General features: G+C 36.9%; 1 protein-coding gene across 1 annotated transcript in view; it reads right to left on the bottom strand.

Moving 5' to 3' along the window:
* Positions 1–22,860, bottom strand: part of dpyda (dihydropyrimidine dehydrogenase a) — a 177,253-nt gene that overhangs the window by 4,726 nt on the left and 149,667 nt on the right. Inside the window, exons 20-22 of the mRNA XM_082183654.1 lie at positions 10,292–10,471; positions 1,394–1,540; positions 1,135–1,275 (exon numbers count right to left, since the gene is read on the bottom strand). Of these exons, the coding sequence (XP_082039780.1) occupies positions 1,135–1,275; positions 1,394–1,540; positions 10,292–10,471 (468 nt within the window). The remainder of the gene's footprint in view (positions 1–1,134; positions 1,276–1,393; positions 1,541–10,291; positions 10,472–22,860) is intronic.

The raw sequence follows: 22,860 nt of genomic DNA, 5'->3' as shown, positions 1-22,860 counted from the left end.
GTTTTAGCCCCAAATTCTGCATATTGACACAAAATGATACTGTAACTGCAAATGTAGCTTTCAGCAATCTGTGAAATTATACCTCAGATTTCTTGTCAAATCTATTTGTACAGTCAATCTCAAAGCTCTTTCCCATTTTAGATGTGTTTTGTGTGTTTTTTGCGGCATTCACGCTGAAAACCAATGCTGCCGCTCAGTCTTTTTGCCACTCGCGTAATCGCTAGCCTAGAAATCTAGACGCACCCTAGCGGCAGCAAATTTTATTTTGCAGCCAGTGTCGTCTAGCAACTCTCAGTTGGCTTGCGAGCTGGAAAAACCAAACTCTAGTCAGGCCAATCACATCATGTATAGAGTCGGTGGGCGGGCTTAACATAATGACGGCAGAGTTGCGACGGTTCCGCGTGAATTCCCTGCTACTTGAAAACAAAGAAGAGCTGCTGCTGCTGGTGAACAGCGCTCTTTCGAAACGGCTTTGGCCGCGACTTGGAGTTAAGCTTTTCTTTGAGAAAAGAACAAAGAACGGCACTGAAGTCATTCTTAAAAAAAGGAAGATGTGTTCGGAGTTTTGCCGACCGGATACAGCAAAAGTTTAATCTATCAACTAGCTCCGCTGGTGGGAAAACGCTCTGGTTGGTTGTAGCGCTATCCTATTGCGTGCAGAGGGAATTTGAAAGACAACCGTTTATCCCGCCCCTCGGATTGAGCCCTGCCAATGGTGTGTTCCCAGACCCAACATCTTGATGTGGGTCTGGCTTGTCAGGCTACGTAATCGCAGTCACTCCGGCCGACGGTGACTTTACGCTCTATATTATTTGAAATCATACAGAACGTTAAGCATGTACGCTAACTGCTAGGCCACATTTTTGCCCATTCTATGGCATATTTTCATTGCTTTTGCAAACATAAACCTCATTCTGTTAGCTTGAGATGAAAAACTGCTAGTTGCTGAGAGCAGGACATGGTTCTTTTTCAGTTTATAAACCTACTATCTGAAGACTTGGAGCCCTGGAAGGGCCAGGAGCTGTAATTTAACAGCCAGAGGCTTGGAGCTATTGCTTTGTGTGGGAACAAACAGGCACAACAGGTGTGTTGGTGTGTTTTTGTATGGGTGGGAGGACAGAGAGAGGTGCGCACCTGGTATCCAGCATCGTTACAGGTCATGTAACACTTCCCGCAGTTAATGCACATATCCGGATCGATCAGAGCTTGCACTTGCTCCTGAATGTTTAGCTCTTGATAAGCACCGATGTGTTTCAGAGCTTTGGCTATCACATCCTGAGCACAAAAACACAAACATATGGGAATTTCAGACCAAAGGTCAAAGGTCTTGAGTTTGGAAAGCGTCTCAGAGCTACAACTGTACACAAGCATTGTATAATTTAAGCAAACCCACTTTAACTCTTGGCACAGGACCCTTGGGAGTGTAAACTCTTGTTCCTTCAGTGGAAATGGCGTCGTCACTGCAGTCTTTCAGTTTCTTTTTGTGGTTTGCAATCGCCTCTTTCTTTTCTTTCAGATACAGGCCAAAACTGGGCAGACTCTATGGGGAACAAGAAACAAACACACTGAATTGTACCCGAATTGTAACATTTCAGCCATTTTTGTCATTGTTAACTAAAACTACAAATGAAATAAAGCTGGAATAAATAAAACATAATATTAGATATATTTTATAAGATATAATATTAGAAATATTAGATAAATTAAATTTAAAATAAGTTGAAGTACTAAAATTAATATAAATATATATAAAAAAATAATGAAAAAATGACAACTGAAAATATAAAAATAAAAGCTAATTCAAAATATTAATAAAAACTAATACCAATACAATTTTATGGTTTTTTTTTTTTTACCAATACCGATTATTCAGAATGGTATCTGCCGATACCGATAGTTTGATTATCTTAAGGAATAAAAATCTCTCCAAATAAATCTGTAAACCATACAGGGGTCCCTTTAATTTGGTACATTACTATAATATAAGGTTGAAATTAACAACAGAGCCCAAATTATTACATTCAACTGCTATTTGTTTTTAGATATAGGCTTATATTTACACTCAAATAAAAATTGAAAAGTACGTATACAACTCAGTTGCACTTAAGGTAGCTTTCCGCTTCCTTTTGATTGACAGGACATAATCGGCCCTGATCATCGGCTGTTTTTAAACAATCGGCCAATGGCCAATAGTGAAAATAATTGGTTTTATCGGCCGATACCGATTATTGGCCTATACATCTGTGCATCCCTTCTAAATACTATAGGCCTAATAGTAAAATAATTTACCCCAAGAACCAGTATTAATTTAGTATTATTTATTGGGTTCTACCATCCAATTCCCTAAAGGAATAACTAGTGGGATAAGTTCTTCTCACATTCTTCTCTGGACATTTGTTATACTATATGCTCTCCAAAAACAGATGCCTGATATCATTTGGTGATTTAGTTGAGTTTTCTTTGAGGTAACCAATTAAATTTCCTGTCAAACTCAATTACGTTGAATTCTGAAGCACGCTCTTCCTTTCACGCAGTGCCATGTGTTCTCCTTTACGATGCTCTCACCAAGAGGACCGATATTTACTCTTACTAGTGATTACTGATTCACCGGGCTTCAGATGCCATGTGTGCCAAAGCATCAGCGCTACATCCCTCATTAGACCATCAGAGAAGTACACACGCTCACAGGAGAGGAAAACAAAGGCATTAAAGACACACGCTGCTCCTTTTCGAGGAGTGGCTACTCTTTTTCATCTTTGAAAATTAATGAGATCCCTTCTGTCAACATACAGCGGTTTAGAGTCTAATCTGCTCCGGGCTTAACCGCTTTCATTCCACGCAGAGGTGAGACTTCAGGTTTGTGGCGTTTTGCACGAGGCAGCGTTTTAATGCTAAAAGAAAGAAAACTTATTGGCAAGCACACACACGATCGATATTACATTCGCGGTCCCCGAAGCATCTGCGCACGTTGTCAAAATCGCTTGTGCATAAAAAGTAAAATGAAAACTGATGTAGGTCACGCAGAATGATTTCTGAGAGATTATTGTCTTTGGTTTACCACTTTTGTATCTTTTGAAGGCCCTGTACTGTAAAATCATGCAATATATTTGCAAAAATATTCATTTGCCATTCAGGCTTAAGACATTACTGTGGCGACGAACAGGGATTGCCGGCTCGCTCGGAATTGTGTGTGGAAGATTCTCCCGTTGATGGATTCAGGAGGAGTGTGACGACAGGAAACATGATCTTGGCCACTTCACACTCTCTCAGTGAGCTTCTCATTTAGAACCTGGATGGCTTCACTCATTTAATTCTCAAAGCCAATTCTCAACATGCTTTAAAAAAACAGGTCTCCCAGCTCTGCCCATAGGATTCCTACACATTTGGTGGCTCTATGTCAGCGGATATTCAGGGTTTAGTCTGGACCTTTATGGATGCATATGGAGAAATCTTTAGATTAAATACTGGAATATTAAATACTGTAAAATAAATGCTGAAATGTTACATTTGAAAAGCATAATTTTTATGAAGTATGAATCTTTTGTTTTTAAAAGAAGTCTCTTATGCTCACCATGGCTGCATTTATTTGATCAAAAAACAATAATATTATGAAATTTAAAATAACTGTTTCCTATTTTAATATATTTTAAACTGTAATTTATTCCTGTGATGCAAAGCTGAATTTTCAGCATCATTACTCCAGTCTTCAGAGTCACATGATCCTTCAGAAATCCTTCTAAGCAGAAAGCATTTATTATTATTTAAATTTCAAAAACAAACCTTAAAACAGTTTTGAATAGAAAGTATAAAAGAACAGCATTTATATGAATTAGAAAAATTTTGTAACATTATATAAATGTCTTTACTGTAAATTTAATGGATACTTACTGAAGAAAAATATCTAAACATCAAGGGACCTTGGCTTAAAGGAACAGTTCACCCCCCCAAAAAAAAAAAAAAAAAATAAATAAATAAAAATCAATGTCATTCTAAACATCTATGACTTCGAGAAACTCGAAATAATATACGTTTAAAAATCTGTCTAGAGTATTTTTCCATTGTTGCTTTGGACCCCACTGACTTTCACTGTACGGACAGACAAACAGTATCTTCTTTTTCTTTCTGAAGAAGTAAGTCATATGACATGAGGATGAATAAATGATGACAGAATGTTCAGTTTTACATGAACTATCCCTGTAGCGCTTGAAGCCGAACCTGCGAAACATGCATCACATAATCGCATTACAGATCAAACTACAATCAGATCTGAAGATATTCCACATTAGAGTTCATGCGAAGCCAACAGATGACATTTCTTGGCGAGCGAGTTAGGCTGTGCATTTGAATACCGTTTTTCGTCACATATACACAATAAAACCTTCATTTAATGTCGGAGTCGATGTCAGTGATCAAAAGATGTTAATCTTTCGCTCTTCTGATTTCTTCAGGTACAGCGAGCGGGTGTCAAGCAACAAGTCTGAAGGTGAAAAACTCAAAGACGGGCAATGACAAGGGTACCTACATGAAAGAGCGACGCGCGTTCAAAGCAAAGCCAGGCGTCGTTTCTCAGCCGAGCGCTTCCATGCGATCCAACTATTAAGTCTTATTGCTCTTTCAACTGCTCATTGTGCCATTAAGAAAAGATATCAACTCATGAGTCAAAAATAAAAGTCATAAAGAATGCTATAAACAACCCTGAAGCATAATAATCATGTGATTTATCCACACTCAACCACTGCAGCAGGCTATAATTAAATATGAAAACCTAAATTTATCTAAGAGCGTTCAACCCTCATTAATTTGAACCCAGGACAGCACAAAGACTTTTTACAACCACAATGTTTTCCCGTCATCTCGTTCCTGCTTCTTCATGACACTGCGAGAGGCTTTCGGGTGAACCAGCATAAACCGCAGTGAGAGAGTGAGGCCCTGGGAGACAGCGTAAAGTTAAGAGCCCGGCCCTAGGTGCGACTCCAAGGGAGGAAGACATTCTCTCAAGCTCATTAAGGGGAAGCTTTCGTCTCCAAACTCCCAGCATGCTGTGCATCATCCTCGCTTATTTGTTTTGTAATAATTTAGTGGCCCGCTACTGAAAAGTCACCGAGCTGTGTCTGGTTTAATGAAAAGTACCGGGTGGCGTCCACCACCCTACGTGCCGGTCCTGTGTCTTCAGCTATCACACAGACTCTCCTAATTGGATGCGGTTTTTTTTATAGTACACACACATTTTCTCACTTGTACAGTCCTCTCAAATTTGTAAACAACACATAGCACACATCAGCCGCGCAAAGATTCATTTATGTTACAGACGGGCTGCTTGATTCAACTTATTGTTTACACAGGACACAATATTACAAAGAAGAGACAATCACTGAAACAACTACTGTCATGTCTTACTTCACCAACGTTATAAATAACTACAATTTAAAGGTGAATTGTGTGATTTTTTAAATGTTAAAATCAGTGTTGTTATTGTTAACTAAAAATAACATTTTTTTTTGGTAATTGAAATAAAGCGGAAATAAAATAAAATTAATGAATTGTAGTAAAATTATTAAAAATAGAACTGAAATGAAAAGAAAAAAGAATTATAGAATGTTATAGAATATATCCAGAAATATTTAATTTACTCCATAGAAAATATTTGGAAAACAAAAACTAATACAAATGGCAAAAGCGTTATAACATTAACAGTATATACTATAAAATAGTATATAAGTAATACTAAAATAGCACTGGTTAAAATTCAACAACGGCAACCAATGACATGAGTCTAGGACGGGAAGTCTTTTTGACCAACCAATGGATGACGAGGATGTGTTCTGGAAACCTGTTTGAAAATCGTATTATTTTTAGAATACAATTTTCAATTCGCTTTGTATTGTTACAATGTCAGTAGTATATGTAAATAAACAATGTTTACTCATTCTCTCTGTTACCTGTACAGAAACAAAATCACGTTTATTCGTCAGCAAAACGTCACCGGATGACAAAACGTATGGATGGCAACCCAGTGCATTATGGGTGTTGAAGATTTCCTACCTATTTAAAGGAAGACAACAGCCTTTTTTTCTTTGTTTTCTATAGTCAGGTTGCACCAATTCCAAAAATGTTTTCCAAAAAAGACCCCTTTAAATTTGGTGAATGGCCCTTAAACACTTCACATTTAACAAGAAAAAGTAATATTACCGGTAACTATTATTTTATTTTAAATCATAACTCATAACGCAATAATTTAAAGGGATAGTTTACCCAAAAATGAAAATTATTTTATCATTTACTCACCCTTATGTTGTTCCAAACCTGTTTGAGTTTCTTTCTTCAGTTGAACACAAAAGAAGATATTTTGACATTGACTTCTATTGTATTTTTTTTTCCTTGGCCATACATTTATTCAATTGTAATTTCGTGTCAAACCCTTCCTTTTAGCCCATCACACTTTTACGACACTAAGGCTTCCCGGAACGACGTGAGCAGCGTGTTATGCATTGTGATTGGCTATTGTCTCGTGGGTCAGATCTGAGAGAGGGCTAATGAAAGACCCCACTGAGCAGTCGGACAATCGCTTGGCAATAACAGTACATCTTCACTCGGGCCAGGCAAACCTTCATATCTAATGTGCACTAAAGCAGTGCTCTAAACTGTTCTCCACAGGCCCGTTCATATCTCTACGCACAAATGACCCCATATGTCACCAAAGATAAAGATAAAGTGTGTGATTTCTGTGACAGACAGAATTGCAAAAACAAAGAATGCGTTCAAACTAATTTCCCAAACACTCTGTTTCATTGGTTAGGTCCTCATGCCACTTGGTTGAGAAAATATTGCTGAACCTCATTTAGTATGATCTCTTTATAAACTTTTTGAGGCGTCAAAGTGTCAGTTGCGTAGCTGTCAATGGAGGGACAGAAATCTCTCAGATTTCATCAAAAAGATCTTCATTTGTGTTCTGAAGATGAACGAAAGTCTTGCGGGTTTGGCACGACATGAGGGTGAGTAATTAATGACAGAATTTTCATCTTTGGGTGAACTATCCCTTTAAGCTGGGATACAAGAAGGAGTTGTGTCAGCCAGTGAAGGTCTCCAGACTGATATTACCTGTCAGACCGCTTTTAGACATCAGCTCCTTTGACTGACAGCTCACCTGTGGCAAGCTCGATGAGACTGAAAACAGCGAGCAGCCAAGCACCATACCGGACAAGGTTTAAATAAAGCTTGAAAGACAGAGAGAGAGAGAGCAAAGGAATAAAAAGACAGAGAAAAACAGTGCTAAACTGAAGACAGAAGAGATAAGAAAGGGTGATGGAGGACAGCGAGGGGTATGAGAAAATTTGTTAGCCACAAAGAATAAAAAAGGCAGCTTGATCACTCCACAATGTGAAGGAAAGAAGACAAGAGCACAGAAGTCGCTGTGGTTTATAAAACGGAGCCTAAGGGAGCGTTCAGCAAAAGACAAGTTTGTTTTTTTCTTCCCGCCGAGGCAGCGAGCATCGTTCTCTCAGGGGATGAGCAGTTGGGTTTCCTCTGCCATTTCTAAAACGCTGCGCTTAGGCAGTGCAACACTGAAACTGTTGCCTGTTTGTGTGTCCGCTGGACATCTGATCCGCTTTCTCTCAGCTAGGCTTGACCGTGGGGGTATTAACACTTGTAAACAGCGCTCTGGCTGCCTGTGCAGCTCACTGTTGCCTGGCAGGACTATAATGGTAATGAAGCCTTCAGCAAGGTTGTCTTGCCTCACACTGTCAGGGGCGACACAACGCCCTGGTTAGGGGAGAAAGAGGAACAGATGGAGCCTGTGTGTGTGTGTATGTCACAGATAAATACCTGTTTGTTTTAAACCAGATGCTTCCAAGTATGTTTTTCAAACCTTAGTTTATATTGTTATGTTGGTATATGAACACACCTTGAATACAGTGACTGAAATGGTCCAGATAACACTACATGTGATGGGAATGATATTTCTCACTTTTTTGGGGAAAGTCTTGGTCCTGCTAAATGTTAGCTAGCAGTCAATTATCTATAAAAAATAATGCAAAACGAATATGAAATAATATCGGGATGATAATACCAGCAGAATTGGAGATGAAAATATGATTTTGAATTTAACACTGTAGGAAAGAGAAGGGAAAGGTATGTTAAAAGATGCAATAAAATAGTTTAAAAATATAATGATGGTAAAATGAACAACCTTCAGAAAATGTGAATAGTCAACCTCTGTCTGATCTTTTCCTCTTTGGTTTGAACAGGTTTGAATGGTTGAATGAATCAACAATAGATGGAATTTATGCCTCTAATGCTTTAAAAATAAATTTCAAGTAAACTAGCTTGTATGATCACATCTATCAGTGCAGAAGATTTTTCTTCCATTTTTGAATTAAATTACATTTGAAATGAATTGAATAAAAATAATAAATTATAATAAAACACTACCATTGTATTTTTTTACAATGTATTTAAAATATACAGTAAAACCAGTAATATTGTGGAATTTTATTAGAATTTAAAATAACAGTTTTCTATTAGAATTTATTTTAAAATGTAATTTATTTCAGTGTCGCATGATCCCTCAGAAATCATCCTAATATGCAGATTATATCAATGTTGAAAACTGTTGTGCTGCTTAATATTTCTATAGAAATGGTGATATTTTTTCAGGATTCTTTGATGAACAGAAAGTTCAAAAGAACAGCATTTAATTGAATAACATAAATGTATGTACTGTTTAAACGAGTTACTGTTAGTGTATAAATGTGTTTAAATGCATTAATGTTAGTGTATAAATGTGTTTAAATGCATTACTGTTAGTATATAAATGTGTTTACTGTTTTTTTTTCAATTTGCATATCATTAAAAAAAATCCTACCGACCCCAAACTTTTGAATGTTGGTGTAAATCAGAAACATTTCTGATAAAACACCCTATTTTACTGAAGATCAAATGTTGAAACAAATCTTTTTGTACTTGCCAGCAATGATGTCATAATGCCTGCATAATGAATTGTGATTGGTCTTTATCACATCTCCCCTTGCAAGCAATGCAAATCTATTTTTCTTATATATCCATCTGACAGAGAAGTATCTTGCCAGAACTGTACAATAGCGGACGTGAAGTACAATGCTCACACGGTCTACTGTTCATTGATTTTTCTTCTTCTCTTTCGGTTTACAAAAGACCACCTGTCAAGCATACATCGCCGTGACCCGTGCGGTGAGTGACTTTTCCCTTCTTTTGAGCAGGAACCTCGAATGCGTTTCTACTCTGCCTGGGGACACGTGGACCGCTGTGATGTTTCTACACGACACTCCACAGCTTCCCTCGGCTTTCCCATTGTTGCCACAATTCCAGCGCTAATGTCCTGTCGACATGGAAATGACTTACACTTATCAGCCTGCTTCTCTTTCGTTTTATTCCTTCATTCCCCGACGCTCATTTGGCATTAGCATTTAAACTATTGCGCTGAGCCGCCTTGCAGTCAGAAGCTGAGAAGTCGCAGCTAGCGTGTTAGAAAACACTAGGCAGGCTTCAAAGCTTTTCCCTCGGCTGGTGTATTAGCAGAAAGGCTGTGATCTGATAAAGGCCTTTAATTCGCTGCTTTGAAAGGAGTTTACTGAAGTTTTGCTCATTTACATGCCGCCTAATATTCCTTGTGCACAAATAATGAGGGAGATTACCGAGGGCTGAACGTACACGTGAAGTACAAACCATTAAAAGCGTGAAAAGCTGCCTTTGTCAAATCTCATTTTCTGATTCTATATTATTTTGTTGCTGCTATGTAAATGCCGTGTGCGAGGAATAGAAGTTGAGATATAAAAATAAACCAATTATTATTTTCTCCTGGAAGTCAAAGCGCCTTTGGTCATTCAAACTTGGGAAAATTCGATCCATCTGCAAGACCTTGTGCACACTTTAACCTCACCCATGTTGAAACTGCTCAATTTGGTCCAAGTGCTTCGTTTTAGCAGAAGAAACAGTAAAACAGGGCCATAACGACTAAGCACTGCACTATAATGTTCTTTCACCTTTGAGATTGCACTCTGTGTATTGGACAGCGCTGTTATTACATGGAATTTTACGAACTAACAACAAGTAAATGGATGGATGCAAGTCCAGGGTGTAACACTAATGCTGCATTAATGAGCACTTGTTCCTAAAGATGTAGAATTATGGGAATTGCGTTTAGCTCCTTAATGGCGTGTCAGAGAACTGTAATAATGAAAGCAGTGTGAGAGGAAGTTGGGGAGGGGTAATCATCAGTAAAAGGGTGTTTTAATACAGCTGTGAAGTCTTTTACCCTTCCTTTGAGTTCCTCCAGCGTAGGCACAGGCTTCCCCTTCTGATGGCGGGCCGTAGGAGGAGACTGGCCGTCCCAGTCCTGGAGCTCCTCAATGCTTTTCAGGTAGAGCAGGGTTTTCAGACCAGTGCAGTAGTCCTCGATCACAGTGAAGTCCTGGTTTTGTACCGCACTGCACACCTGTGGGAGTACACAAGTTGAGCCAGATTCTTTAATAACGGTTCAGGACGGAGCTGTGGTTTAGTAATTAGTGCACATATGGGCTGACTTGCAGCATTTCCCAATTCTTATTACATTCATCCTCTCGCTACTATTATGCTATAAATAAAATGGCAAAATGTCTTAAAAATCACAATACACCTCCACACACACGCAACATCACGACAGAATGGCACCATCTTAAAGCTGCTGTAAGCATATATTTTTTAACACCACATATAAAATATTTCTACAACCAACAAATATGACTGAAATAGGTGCTCTGAGAATTCACGTCTCTGTGATAGTCGTAGAATCTGTAAATAACACAAAAATAAATATAAAAGTAAAAAAAAAAATTTAATAAAAAAAAAGAAGTAAATTAATTAATAAAAATACAACAATAATAATAAAAAAAAATTAATTAATACAAAATAATAAAAATAAATACAAAATAAATAAATAAAATGTTTGGAAGACTCATTTTTGATACCATCAAATTTTGGAACACCTTAAGTTGAAAAATCTTTGGGTTTGCGGCAGTAAAAAATTAAGTAAACAACAACAACAACACATATATATATATATATATATATATATATATATATATATATATAAAAAATTCAAATTTTTTTGTAAATATAAAAAAAAAAACGCAAAAAAAAAAAAATACAAATGTGTTTTAGAAAACATGTTTGGAGACTGTCATTATTTCTGCAGATCTGTTTAATTCCATCATAATTTTGGAACACAAAAGAAGAAATGTTGCATCTACTGACCACTCTTTCGTATACAGTATAACGAAAATCAATTTACAGTACATGCAGCTTCTGGTTTGCAATATGACCAATTGTTACTTTTTATTTATGATACTTTTTTTTCATAATTGTGCTTGTCAGTCTGGATTTACTTGAGTAAATTAGTAAATAAAGGCAGCATTTTAATTTCTAGGTGAGATATCCCTTTAAGTTGTAAAAATGTAAGGTTTGTAGCCTAGGGTTCAAACCTACAATCCTTCAGATACCAGATCACACCAATAACCACCAGGCTGCATGCACACTAACAAAACCTATGCAAATAAATATACTGTATGCACATCCAGGGAGAGAGAGAGAGAAATGAAGGTCATTAAAACATGTGCCATCCTTCAAAAGACTAACGTCAGCATGCTGAATCAAAGCAGTATTACAACGCACATGGTCTGAAATGCAGAATACAATTGACCTTAAGAGAAATCTAATTCATTCTCTCATTACTGGCAGCGCAGAGACGAGTCCGATAACGCAGAGCTTATGCTCACTCATCAACCGCACGTCAGCGCGCGCCCGAGCCCTTTCCATTGCTCAGAGACTGTGATATGTGCGGAGCGCTTGAAGCCTGGCTTTGTGCAAGTGTCTATGGCACTTCAGATGGCAGTCACACCGCGTCTTAAGGAAGCAGATAAGACACGCTTATCTCCTGGCGCTATCACGGATCTGACATCAGCCAGAGTCGGGCCGAGAACTGCCTTCTTTCACAGGATTAGCATTCAGTCGCTTTGCAAACGCTCACAGCTGGTTCCTGACTCGACACGTAGACCTTTGGATCTCGACTCTCTCGGAGTTTGTATCTGATATCTCGCTTTTAGTTTTAGGATTGGGTTTGATAAAAGGTTCTTATTCATAGCCAGTTCAATATTTTAGATTGATTTTCTTTCCTTTAACAGTTCTTGAACGTCTGCAGTCCTCCATCAATGCAGATGAAAAAGCTCACTAAAATACTATAGACTGCTTAACTATATCATATCATATCATATCATATCATATCATATCATATCATATCATATCATATCATAACATAACATAACATAACATAACATAACATAACATATATAGGCCTCTATGAGATAAAAACTTGCATTTTTAAAAAATTATCTGAGTGGAAGAACCCAGTGTGTTCAAGCCGAAGGTAAACAATCTGATTTATTAGAGATTTCCAAAGGTGTTCCCCAAGGATCGGTGCTGGGGCCCCTTTTATTTACCATTTATATAAATAGCCTTGATTATGACATTCAGGATGCCAACTTTCATTTCTATGCCGATGATTCTGTTGTGTATAGCAGCGCTTCCTCTGGACAGCAAGCCTTGTCTAAGCTTCAGTCAGCCTTTGATATTATTCAGTTAAGGCTTCACAGTTTAAAACTTGTTCTGAATACTGATAAAACCAAGTATATGTTATTTACCAAATCAAAAAAACTTGAAAATAATTTAGTATCTCTTCAGACCTTTCAAGGTACAGTGATTGAATCAGTAAAAGAGTACAAATATCTAGGCATCATAGTTGATGATGCCCTATCTTTTAGTTCTCATATCACTCAACTGAAGAAAAAGTTGAAAATCAAGCTTGGGTTTTATTTCAGGAACAAGTTTTGCTTCTCTTTTAATGTAAAAAAGAAATTAGTCTCTGCTACTTTTCTCCCTGTTCTCGATTATGGTGATGTTGTATATCAATTTGCACCTTATTATCTTCTTTCTTCCTTAGATGCCGTTTATCACGGCGCTCTAAGGTTTATATCAAATTGTAAATCCTCAACTCATCACTGCACCTTGTACCATAGAGTAGGTTGGCCTTCTTTGTCTACCAGAAGAAAAACGCACTGGTACTTAATTATTTACAAAGCCATCTTGGGGTTGTTGCCTTCTTATCTCTGTTGTTTTGTGCAGCAGAAAATTATCAAGAACTATTCTCTTCGTTCGCAAAACTTTTATACTCTTTTTGTTCCTTTTGCTCGAACTGAGTTTGGTAAGAAGTCTTTTATGTATGCAGCGCCGTTTGATTGGAATCTCCTCCAATCTAAATTAAAATTAGAAAATCTACTGACTCTGGACCGTTTCAAATCAGTTATCCGGCAAATGGAAGTTGATCTAACATTATGCAATTGCTTTTAAGGTTTTTTTTTTTTTGTTGTTTTTTTTTTTGTTGTTTTTTTTTCTCTAATCTGTTTGTGTGATGTTTATCTGTGATGTAACTGAATGTATTGCTGCACATTTTGGCCAGGACACTCCTGTGAAAGAGATTTTTAATCTCAGAGAGCTCTTTTCTGGTTAAATAAAGGTCTAATAATAATAATAATAAAATTTTTGCTGTGATATTTTAGGGCCATCCTAACTGCATTCTATAGGCTCTTTTATGCAGTGAGCTGTTGCCCTGATGTTCGTCACCAATCAACTTTATGAAATGTAATAAGTACTAGGTCTGGTATGGGTGCAAAATTATTTTAACGCGTGTTAAATCGAAAGCCCTATATAGTAACGGTCAAAAGTTTCATAACTATTTTTATTGTTTTTGAAAAAAAGTCTCTTATGCTCATCAAGCCTGCATTTAATTGATCAAAAATACAGAAAAAAACTGTAATATTGCGAAATATTATTTCAATTTAAAATGTGTTTATTTTATTTTAATATAATTTAAAATATAATTTATTTCTGTGATGCAAAGCTGAATTTTCAGCATCATTACTTATCATCAGTCTTCAGTGTCACATGATCCTTCAGAAATCATTCTAATATGCTAATATTTCTAACATTCTAATATTTTTTTGGAAACGTGATCATTTTTTCAGGATTCTTTGATGAATAAAAAGTTAAAAGAGAATAGCATTTATTTAAAATAGAAATCTTTTGTAACAACATACACTACCGTTCAAAAGTTTGGGGTCAGTCATTTTTTTCTTTCTTTTTAAAAGAAATTAACGCTTTTATTCAGCAAGGATATGTTAAATTGATAAAAAGTGATAAAAAAAAGTGATTCCAAAAAAATATTAAGCAGCACAACATTGATAATAAATCAGCATATTATAATGATTTCTGAAGGATCATGTGACACTGAAGACTGGAGTAATGGCTGATGCTTAAAGTATATTAAAATAGAAAACCATTATTTTAAATTGTAATAATATTTCACAATATGACTGTGTTTCTGTATTCTTGATGAAATAAATGCAGTCTTCCTTCAAAAACATAAAAAAATAGTAATGTTTCCATACTACAATGTTTTTTTTTAGTGAGAAAGGAGGGGGCTGCAAATGGAATCATTAAGGAATCCAAATCGTTAAGTGGAATTGGAACCAAATCATTACATTCCTAACAATTCCCAGCCCTATTCCCTCCTCCTCACAGTCACAAGAAAGACTTTCTCAAGGGGAGAGGGGGGTGCAGATCATTGGCCGTGCTGCGTCATTTGTATATTTAAAAATTAAATCCCACGCGGCATACCTCATGCTGAGAAAATGGAGGCATTTACCCTGGCTAACGCATCTCTGGGAGATATGTTTTCATTAGAATTCTAATTTGCATAAAACTTGTTTCTCTCCCCGCATATGCCACAGTTCGTATCTACACATCACAAACGAATGTTTGTTTTTTTGAACGAGGCCAATTCAGGTCGATGTCATTTCACCTTGATTTAACATCAACAAATACGCGAGTCCACCGATGCCTGCCGCAGTTTAACAATTGATTCGTAATTATTGCAGTTAACAGAGCAGACGACGTCAATTGGACACCGTTTTAACAGGTTTGCGAGGATCAGTGATCCTACGGAGGAAGGACGGGTGGTCTATTGCTCATCAGAGAAAAACAATGAATAGATACGTATGTGAGTTGGGATGCAAACCTGGGATTTGAGCTAACAAATGATTCATTATGATTAAAAGAAGAGCAAACAAAACGAAACGGCGTGATCCTATGTCTGATGAGGCCGTAAAATCCAAGGCTTGTTGCTCTGAGAGTCGCTGCCCATTATTGCTTTTCATTTGATGCAGAACATCAAAGCTATCCTGACCCGGAGTATTTAGCGCTAATGTGGCCGAGTCCTGAAATAAATTTGAAGTGAGAATTTCTAAGTAGCTTCCAGGCAATTGAGACGGCAGGTCCTTTTTATCTGCGCTGAAAACTGTGGTGGTGCATTGATTTCAACTCCTTCTGAGATCTCAGACGCTTTTAGATTCAGCGCTCCTGCTCTTTCCATCTCCCTCTACCCTCATCTTGCTCTCTTTCTCTCTCTCTCTCTCTTTCTGTCTGCTCTTTTATTTCCTGCAATAAAATCCTGGCATTTAGCCGTGCATCTCCCCCCAAAGAGATTTAGTTTGGCATCCAAATGTTACAATGACTATGCATGAAGCTCTTGTCCTTTTTGATTCGCACCGATTGACCAACACACCGGGAAAATACGAGCAACTGATATTTTGTCTAGCGCTTCAGGTAAAAGACTGCATCTTCATGGAAGTCACTGGAAGTAAATACGTTTCACAAGCCACTGAACCAGAGGACTATATTTATAGTCAATACAGTCTAGTTTGGTATCTAACAAGTGGATGCAACCTTTAGCCTTTTTTTCTACAGATATAAGCATTCTTTCGTTTCTTTTTTTATGTGTGGTCGCACAACTGAAAATGCATGTGAATTTAAAAGGATAGTTCACCCATAAATAAAAATTCTGTCATCATTTATTTCATATTTCATAAACGTTGCAACATGGCCTTGTTGTATTTTTGACATAAACGTACATTCGGTCAACAAACAACAGTACTTTCACTGCATTTTAATTTTGATGTAAAGCTTGTTATTTTAAAACCTAAATGAATACAGGAAACATTGCAGTTTAGTCCGGTTTTCCTTACATAGTAAAATCATGTTTTATTGACATTTTGAAGCTACTTAAAAATCCTGTTTGTTCAGAACATTTCCAATATTTTTATTTTGGTTGTATATAATTACATTTGTATTAGCAACTAAAATGTACTTTTCTCCAATTTGCAGTACTGATCATTTTTTGTCTTCAAATACATACTGTAAAAACTTATATGATCACAAAGTTATGCCAACATGTTTGTACATTGCTTTAACTCATCAAAATAAGTTAAGCAATTTTCAACTTTTTTTTACAAGTTATACAAAATTATAATATTTTTTTAAAATCAGTTAAATGTAATTTAAGTTGAAATTACTTAAACATATAAGTTGATTTAACTTTTTTTTACAGTGCCTTGCACATCACATTCTGGCTACAATATTTTTTATATTTCACATCTAGAATGTTGTACTAGATTCAACTTAACTACAACCAAAGCAACATTATAAAACATTAAAAATACGTTTTGTGTTTCTGAGGCAGAATCTAACCTTGCTGCTTGTTAAACCTCACTATGTTGTTAACAAGTCATTTGTTTCCTCTCTACGGAAACATTTAGCAATATGAAACGAAATGATAAAATCCTGTTTCCTTTAAATGGCATTTTAAAACTAACTTAAATGTTCCAAAAACGTTTTAGTAAAAAAAAAAAAGAGAAAACACATTATATTGACATTTTGAAGCTACTTAAAGTCCCTCTGTGGTGAAAATCAAGTTTTTAATATTGTTTATATGTCTATGTGGTGTTTTTAATATGCTATAAGACAAACCATGTATAAATTCATAAGTCAACACCATTGCTGAGTATTTTCTCTTTAAAACTGCAGTGATCCAAAGACAGTCTCAAAAACGCGGTTTGAAATCGCTTTTTTACATTTTAACCACTCTAAAGGCCCGTACACACCGGGACGAATATCGGCGCGCGTTATTCGCCAGCGTTTTTCAACGCGTTTTTTGTGTTCACACCCAAGCGATTTTCGCTGACGATGAGCCGAGTGAACATGCAAATTCATTCCCTGACATTAGATGGCGCTTAATGTAAAACAGAAATACAATACCACTCCATAACAGTCTATACTCTGCAATACCACTCCATAACAGTCTATACTCTGCAATACCACTCCATAACAGTCTATACTCTGCAATACCACTCCATAACAGTTCTCTTTTAACAAGATTTTTGTAGTCGCTGTCGCGTTTGTCATATAGTTCTTTATTCCGAGACCAGCAGCTCTACATTCATCTTGCCTTGCATCTTCCTCGTCTTATTTCTTCCCGGCAGTGTCTGTCTATGGGCAGTGTAGACGCCAGTACTTGGCGTATATCTTCTTCGCTGTTACGTATGTGTGCTCGGCAAGACCGTTTTGTGTTTGAGCGCCCCAAGTTGTGTTTTACTGTAACTTCAGAAGCTCCAGACACGTGAGCAAAAGCGCCAATCTCATTGGTCGGATAGTTTTTGACGCGGCGCGTCAAACCCAAAAAACGAACCTGAGGCGTTTAAAAAACAAATTACGCTTTTACGCGTGGCGTTTTTCGCGTCGGTGTGCACACTCACATTGGCGCCCTTTGTTTAGTCACGAGGCGTTAAACGTCGGCGAATATCGCGCGCGAAATTCGTCCCGGTGTGTACGGGCCTTAAGCTCGTCAGCCGAATGAGGTGTGGACAAAACAGTGTATCTTTGACATATCAGCAGCTCATCCAGGCCTCGCCCTCATTTCTGTCTATTCCGTGGGCAGGGATTATTTAAATGAGGAACATTATGACTTAATAAATCCCGGAAAAATTGTGTTGTAGTCCAAACGAGCCGTTCATTGTAGTTCATGGAAAGTGGATTCCGTTAAAGTCCCCCTGTGGTGAAAATCAAGCTTTTAATGGTGTTTATAAGTCTATGCTTTAAGACAAGACATGTTGTTTATATGTCTACAGTATGGGGTGTTTTTCATATGCTTTAAGACAAACCATGTGCAAATTCATAAGTCAACACCATTGCTGAGTTATTTTCTCCTTAAAACTGCTGTGAACTAAAAGCGGTTTGAAATCGCTGGTGTTTCTGACATTACAAACTACCTTGTAACCAATCAGGTCAACGTGTGATCGTCAACCAGTGGATCTCTGAGCTGAGTGAGTGAGTGGAGGCGGGGATAATTTGCATATTCATGGTTCCGCGTATACTAAATGAAGCAAGGGGTGTAGAGTTACATTCAAGCTATTTTAAGGTAAGAATAATTTTTTTTCCGAGGACATTTTCTTTTATGTCATTTTGATGATCAAAGATGAGTTTTAAGGGATACAATTATTGACTACAGGGGGACTTTAAAGAAAACCAAAAAGATAGGCATTTTCACAATGTTTCCATAACATTTTATTTGATTAAATGAACTAAAATGATCTACAAGTTGATCTACAATTATATAAATACGTAAACAGTATGTCATATTTTGAATTTTACATCTAGAATGTTGTACTAGAATGTAACCTAACTGCAAGCAAACAGCAACATTGTGAAAATGTGGTTTCTGAGGTCGACTCTAACCAGGCTGCTTGATGAAAGCTCGCTTTGTGTTGTTGTAGACAAATCTTTTGTTTTACACCCCTCTCTACGGAAACATTTAGCAGTTTGAAACGAAATTACAAAATCCTGATGCTTTCTTGGTCACAAGTCATTTTTACTACTTGATGACGGTCTCTTTATTGCTGCTCGCAACTGTTTACATGCACCGGGAAGGACCCAAATTACAGTGTGGATCATTAAGATTGAACCAGCTCTGCCATTAGTGAAATATTGCTCCATTGCCCCCAAAGACCTCCCTATGAAAACGCTGTCCTGATCTCCTACAGCTGCCACTAAATGCAGCTATTTTACAGTCTCATTATGACAGGCGAAAATCTATCATAACAGCCCAATCTTATTAAAGGAGCAGACATTACACTTTACAACAACACCGTGAGTGTGAACGTTTGACATCATTGCTTCAGTAAATGAAAGTATTTTGACTGTGTTAAGCTAGTAGCATTTCAAGGTCTTTGGATTTTTCTTGAATAGTAACAGGCTCTAAACACAGGTAGGTTACTTTTACACTATCATCACACATGAAAGTCAATACGGCACCATGAGGAGCCCCGGATCCCCTACAGGGTGATTGCAAAGCGATGTATTTGGTAATGAATCAACTAAAGAGTATCGATTGACAAGGGGGTCACATTAGCTGCGGTAGAATAAAGTACATGCTCGCAGAAACCCAGTAACATTTCAGCGATGTGGGTTATTTGCTCGCCTGGTTTGTCAAATAACGCTATGTAATTTGAATCAAGACAAAAAGGAACAAGCATTTAAAGGCAAAGAAATTCTGTCATTATTTACTTACCCTCATATTTTTCCAAACCTGCATGACTTTCTTTCTTCTGAGAAATACAAAAGAAGATATTTTTGAAAAATATCTCATTGCTTTTTGGCTCTAGTGTTAAATGGACCTCAATATTTTCCAATATACATTTTTTGTGTTTTGCAGAAGAAAGAATTTTTCTTTTTGGGTGAACTAAGTCAGTATCATTGAAGAGAAACATACATTCCATAAGCACAAATGCTGCATTCAAAATTGAATACTTTCTTACTTATAGTAGGCAAAAAACAGTACACCAAGTAGTATGTCCGAATGCATAGTGAGCGAAAAACAGTGGGCAAAAAGTACCTGAATGACCTCCTACTTCCTGCGAGATTCTGAAGTGTGCAAACAATGGACACTTTACTTTCCCATGAGGCCATGGGAGAGGAGTTGTGAATGATGGTGAAGCGACGCAACAGTATGTCACATGACAATGACAACAAGGCAAATGTAGTATGTCAGAATTTCTCTACACACACTCATACTAAATAGAACACACTTTTTTAGCTGTCACAAAGTAAGTTTCAAACCAAATATAGTACTATACAGTATGTGATTTTGAATGCAGATGAAGACTTTCACAGGTTTTTTTTGTTTGTTTTTTTACGTTTCAATAAATGCTATATTAAAACTAGCTCAAACATACCAAAAACATAGCAGTTTGGTCAGGATTTCAGGATTCAAAGACAAATGTAAAAGTGCTTATTTTATTTGGCAATATTTTGGATTTAAACCCAATGCTAATAGGGAACCTGCAAACACATTCATAAAGAATAATCATGAACCCACCATCCATTGCCGCCCCCGAATTGCCCAAAAAAAGTCAAATGCGCACGGCCGCACAGATATTCATAAGCGATTTAAAAGTAAGGTGGAAAAGAGCGGAAAAACTAGGAAGCCAAACAGAAAACCAACCAGGTAGGCATTTTTACAATGTTTCTAACACATCTTATTTTGGTTTTATAAAAATAAGATGTTTTTGCAACTAAAATGAAATCTTTTTTTTGTAATCCAAATAGTCTTGCAATTTTCAAATGAATCATTCTTTTGAACCAGTTCTCTCAAATGATTCAGGCCAATCTGCAAAACATTTGTACATCACTCAATTGTAAAATTGGGTTGATTCAACAAGCATTTTTAAGGGGATAAAGCATGCTAACGAACTGATTTTCTAAAACAAATATTTTCTGAGCTAATCTAGACACCCTAATGCTAATCTGAGCTCTGTATCAGAGCGACACAGACTGCTGGTGTATGTGACATCCACAGTCTGTGCAGAATGTGGAAGAACCACAGCCATGAACTTTGAGTTATGATTTTAATAAAGGATCTGCTGTTCTCCAGGATGCCGTGCATCATTTGAATGGAATGATTTGTCTTTTTTTGCACACATTTTCTTGACTTTTAGGGACATTTACACCAGAAAGACTGCAGGTATCACCGAAGCTCTACACGATTATCTTTACGGTTTCGCAGTTCTCTTAGTTAATGGGATAAATCAGGCTCCGCTTCCAACGTACCCTATATCTTGTCTTCAATAACCAAGGAAAGTCAAAACTCCACAGGTTCAACACCATTCGATCCGGAGAAATCAATACAGGATATGAATGGACTTCATTATATTATTTGTTCTTGGGAGAATACTTTTGATGCGCCGTCGAATCGATGTGTCTGCTTAGAAACAATAGCGTGAGCGCCTACAGCGTTTGTGTTTACACTGAGACGTTTTGTGTCTTTTGAAGAGCCTGATTCTCCCATTCAGTCCTTCCAAGTCCCTTCAGTTCTGACTACAAGTCTCGCTGATTGCAACAGTTCGAATTACAGCGCATTCTTTCAACCGCTACCGTTCCTAAACCAAAAGGTGGTTCGTTCTCCATTGACCCAGACCTGACCTGAATTCGGCAGGCGTGCGGGGAACGAAACCAAGCCAGGCCCGGTTGAGCGGGTTTTATCCTTGAGGATAAAACACTGCAAAGGAAGCAGCAATCAGAATCAGTTTTCGGCGGTGCTGATGAAGCACACAGATGTGTGTTGCATGCAGTTTCTCAGCAGTCAGACTCTTTGATGTGTTTGAAAGGACGCGCGTCACAGCGGGTGTTCTCGACAAACTCATCTTCCAGATCCAAACCCCACGATTCACAACACTAATCCTCCTCTAAACCCAAAATATTAACACAAAAAAAGCATTTTCTTTCATCACTTGCAGGAACATTTCCAAAGCATCACAAATAGTGATTATATTGAGTAAGATGAAATACAAATTACGGATTTTTAAAGCGGAGGATCTGTAATCGAAAGCATTATGATTCTATTAAGAGCCCAAGTTATTCTGTAATTAAATTTTCATATTAACTCAAAGGACAAATGTCTGAATGCAAAAAGGCTCTTCAGATCCCAAGTGTTCCCACTGAACAGGTAGGAGAGGGAAAGACATTACCGAAACATTAAATCAACCTTTAAAAATAGTAAATGCATTTATTCAAAGATAGAGATTCAATTTGCATACAGATTCTCTATTTGATTACTCCCCAGACACAAGCAAGCCATGATGTGGAGAGTTTAGAAACACTTTTCAATCTGCAATCTAAATATTATGCTTAACTATACTGTATCTCATTTACAACAAAGTTTTCTAATTAAAACTTTGTATACAGCTGAGACAAATGCAGGGCTGACGATACCAATTAAAAGTAATTGCGTATCAATGCACACACACAATGCACACCATGACAAATTGTGTCATAAACTAGAAACATATTTGGACTTGAGTTGCATAGATTATTAATTATGGTGACGTCACATAACAAAGCAAACTCTTCCAGGTTCTGATGATGAGTTTGAGCAGCACTGTGGTTCTAATGAGCTATTAAGTATTTTATAAAGTAATTATTATGTTTGTTAATGTTAATGAAATTATAATGTTTGTTAATGTTAATGAAAGCTATGATAAAGCAAAACACTACTGAAGTGAATAAGAAAAATCTTGCATATAAAAGTAAATAATTAAAAATCAGACGTGCAATATGTATCTTTATTGCATTAATACACTTTTTTTTTTTAAGATTTGATCAAACTTAAAGGGGTCCTATTATGCTTTTTCACTTTTTAAACTTTAGTTAGTGTGTAATATTGCTGTTTGAGCATAAAAAAGATCTGCAAGGTTACAAAGCTCAATGTCTACTCCAAAGGAAGATCATTTATTTAAAGTTCTGCTCTAGTCAATAATTTTATCCCTCAAAACTCATCTTTGATCACCAAAATTACATATTTAAACATGTTTTCTCCTTATAAAAAAATTATTCATGCCTTAAAATAGC

The sequence above is a fragment of the Leuciscus leuciscus genome (genome assembly GCF_965113295.1).
Source record: "Leuciscus leuciscus genome assembly, chromosome: 11".
Lineage (NCBI taxonomy): Eukaryota > Metazoa > Chordata > Actinopteri > Cypriniformes > Leuciscidae > Leuciscus > Leuciscus leuciscus.
The sequence above is the reverse complement of the archived record's forward strand: the minus strand, read 5'-3'. Positions and strand labels throughout refer to the sequence as shown.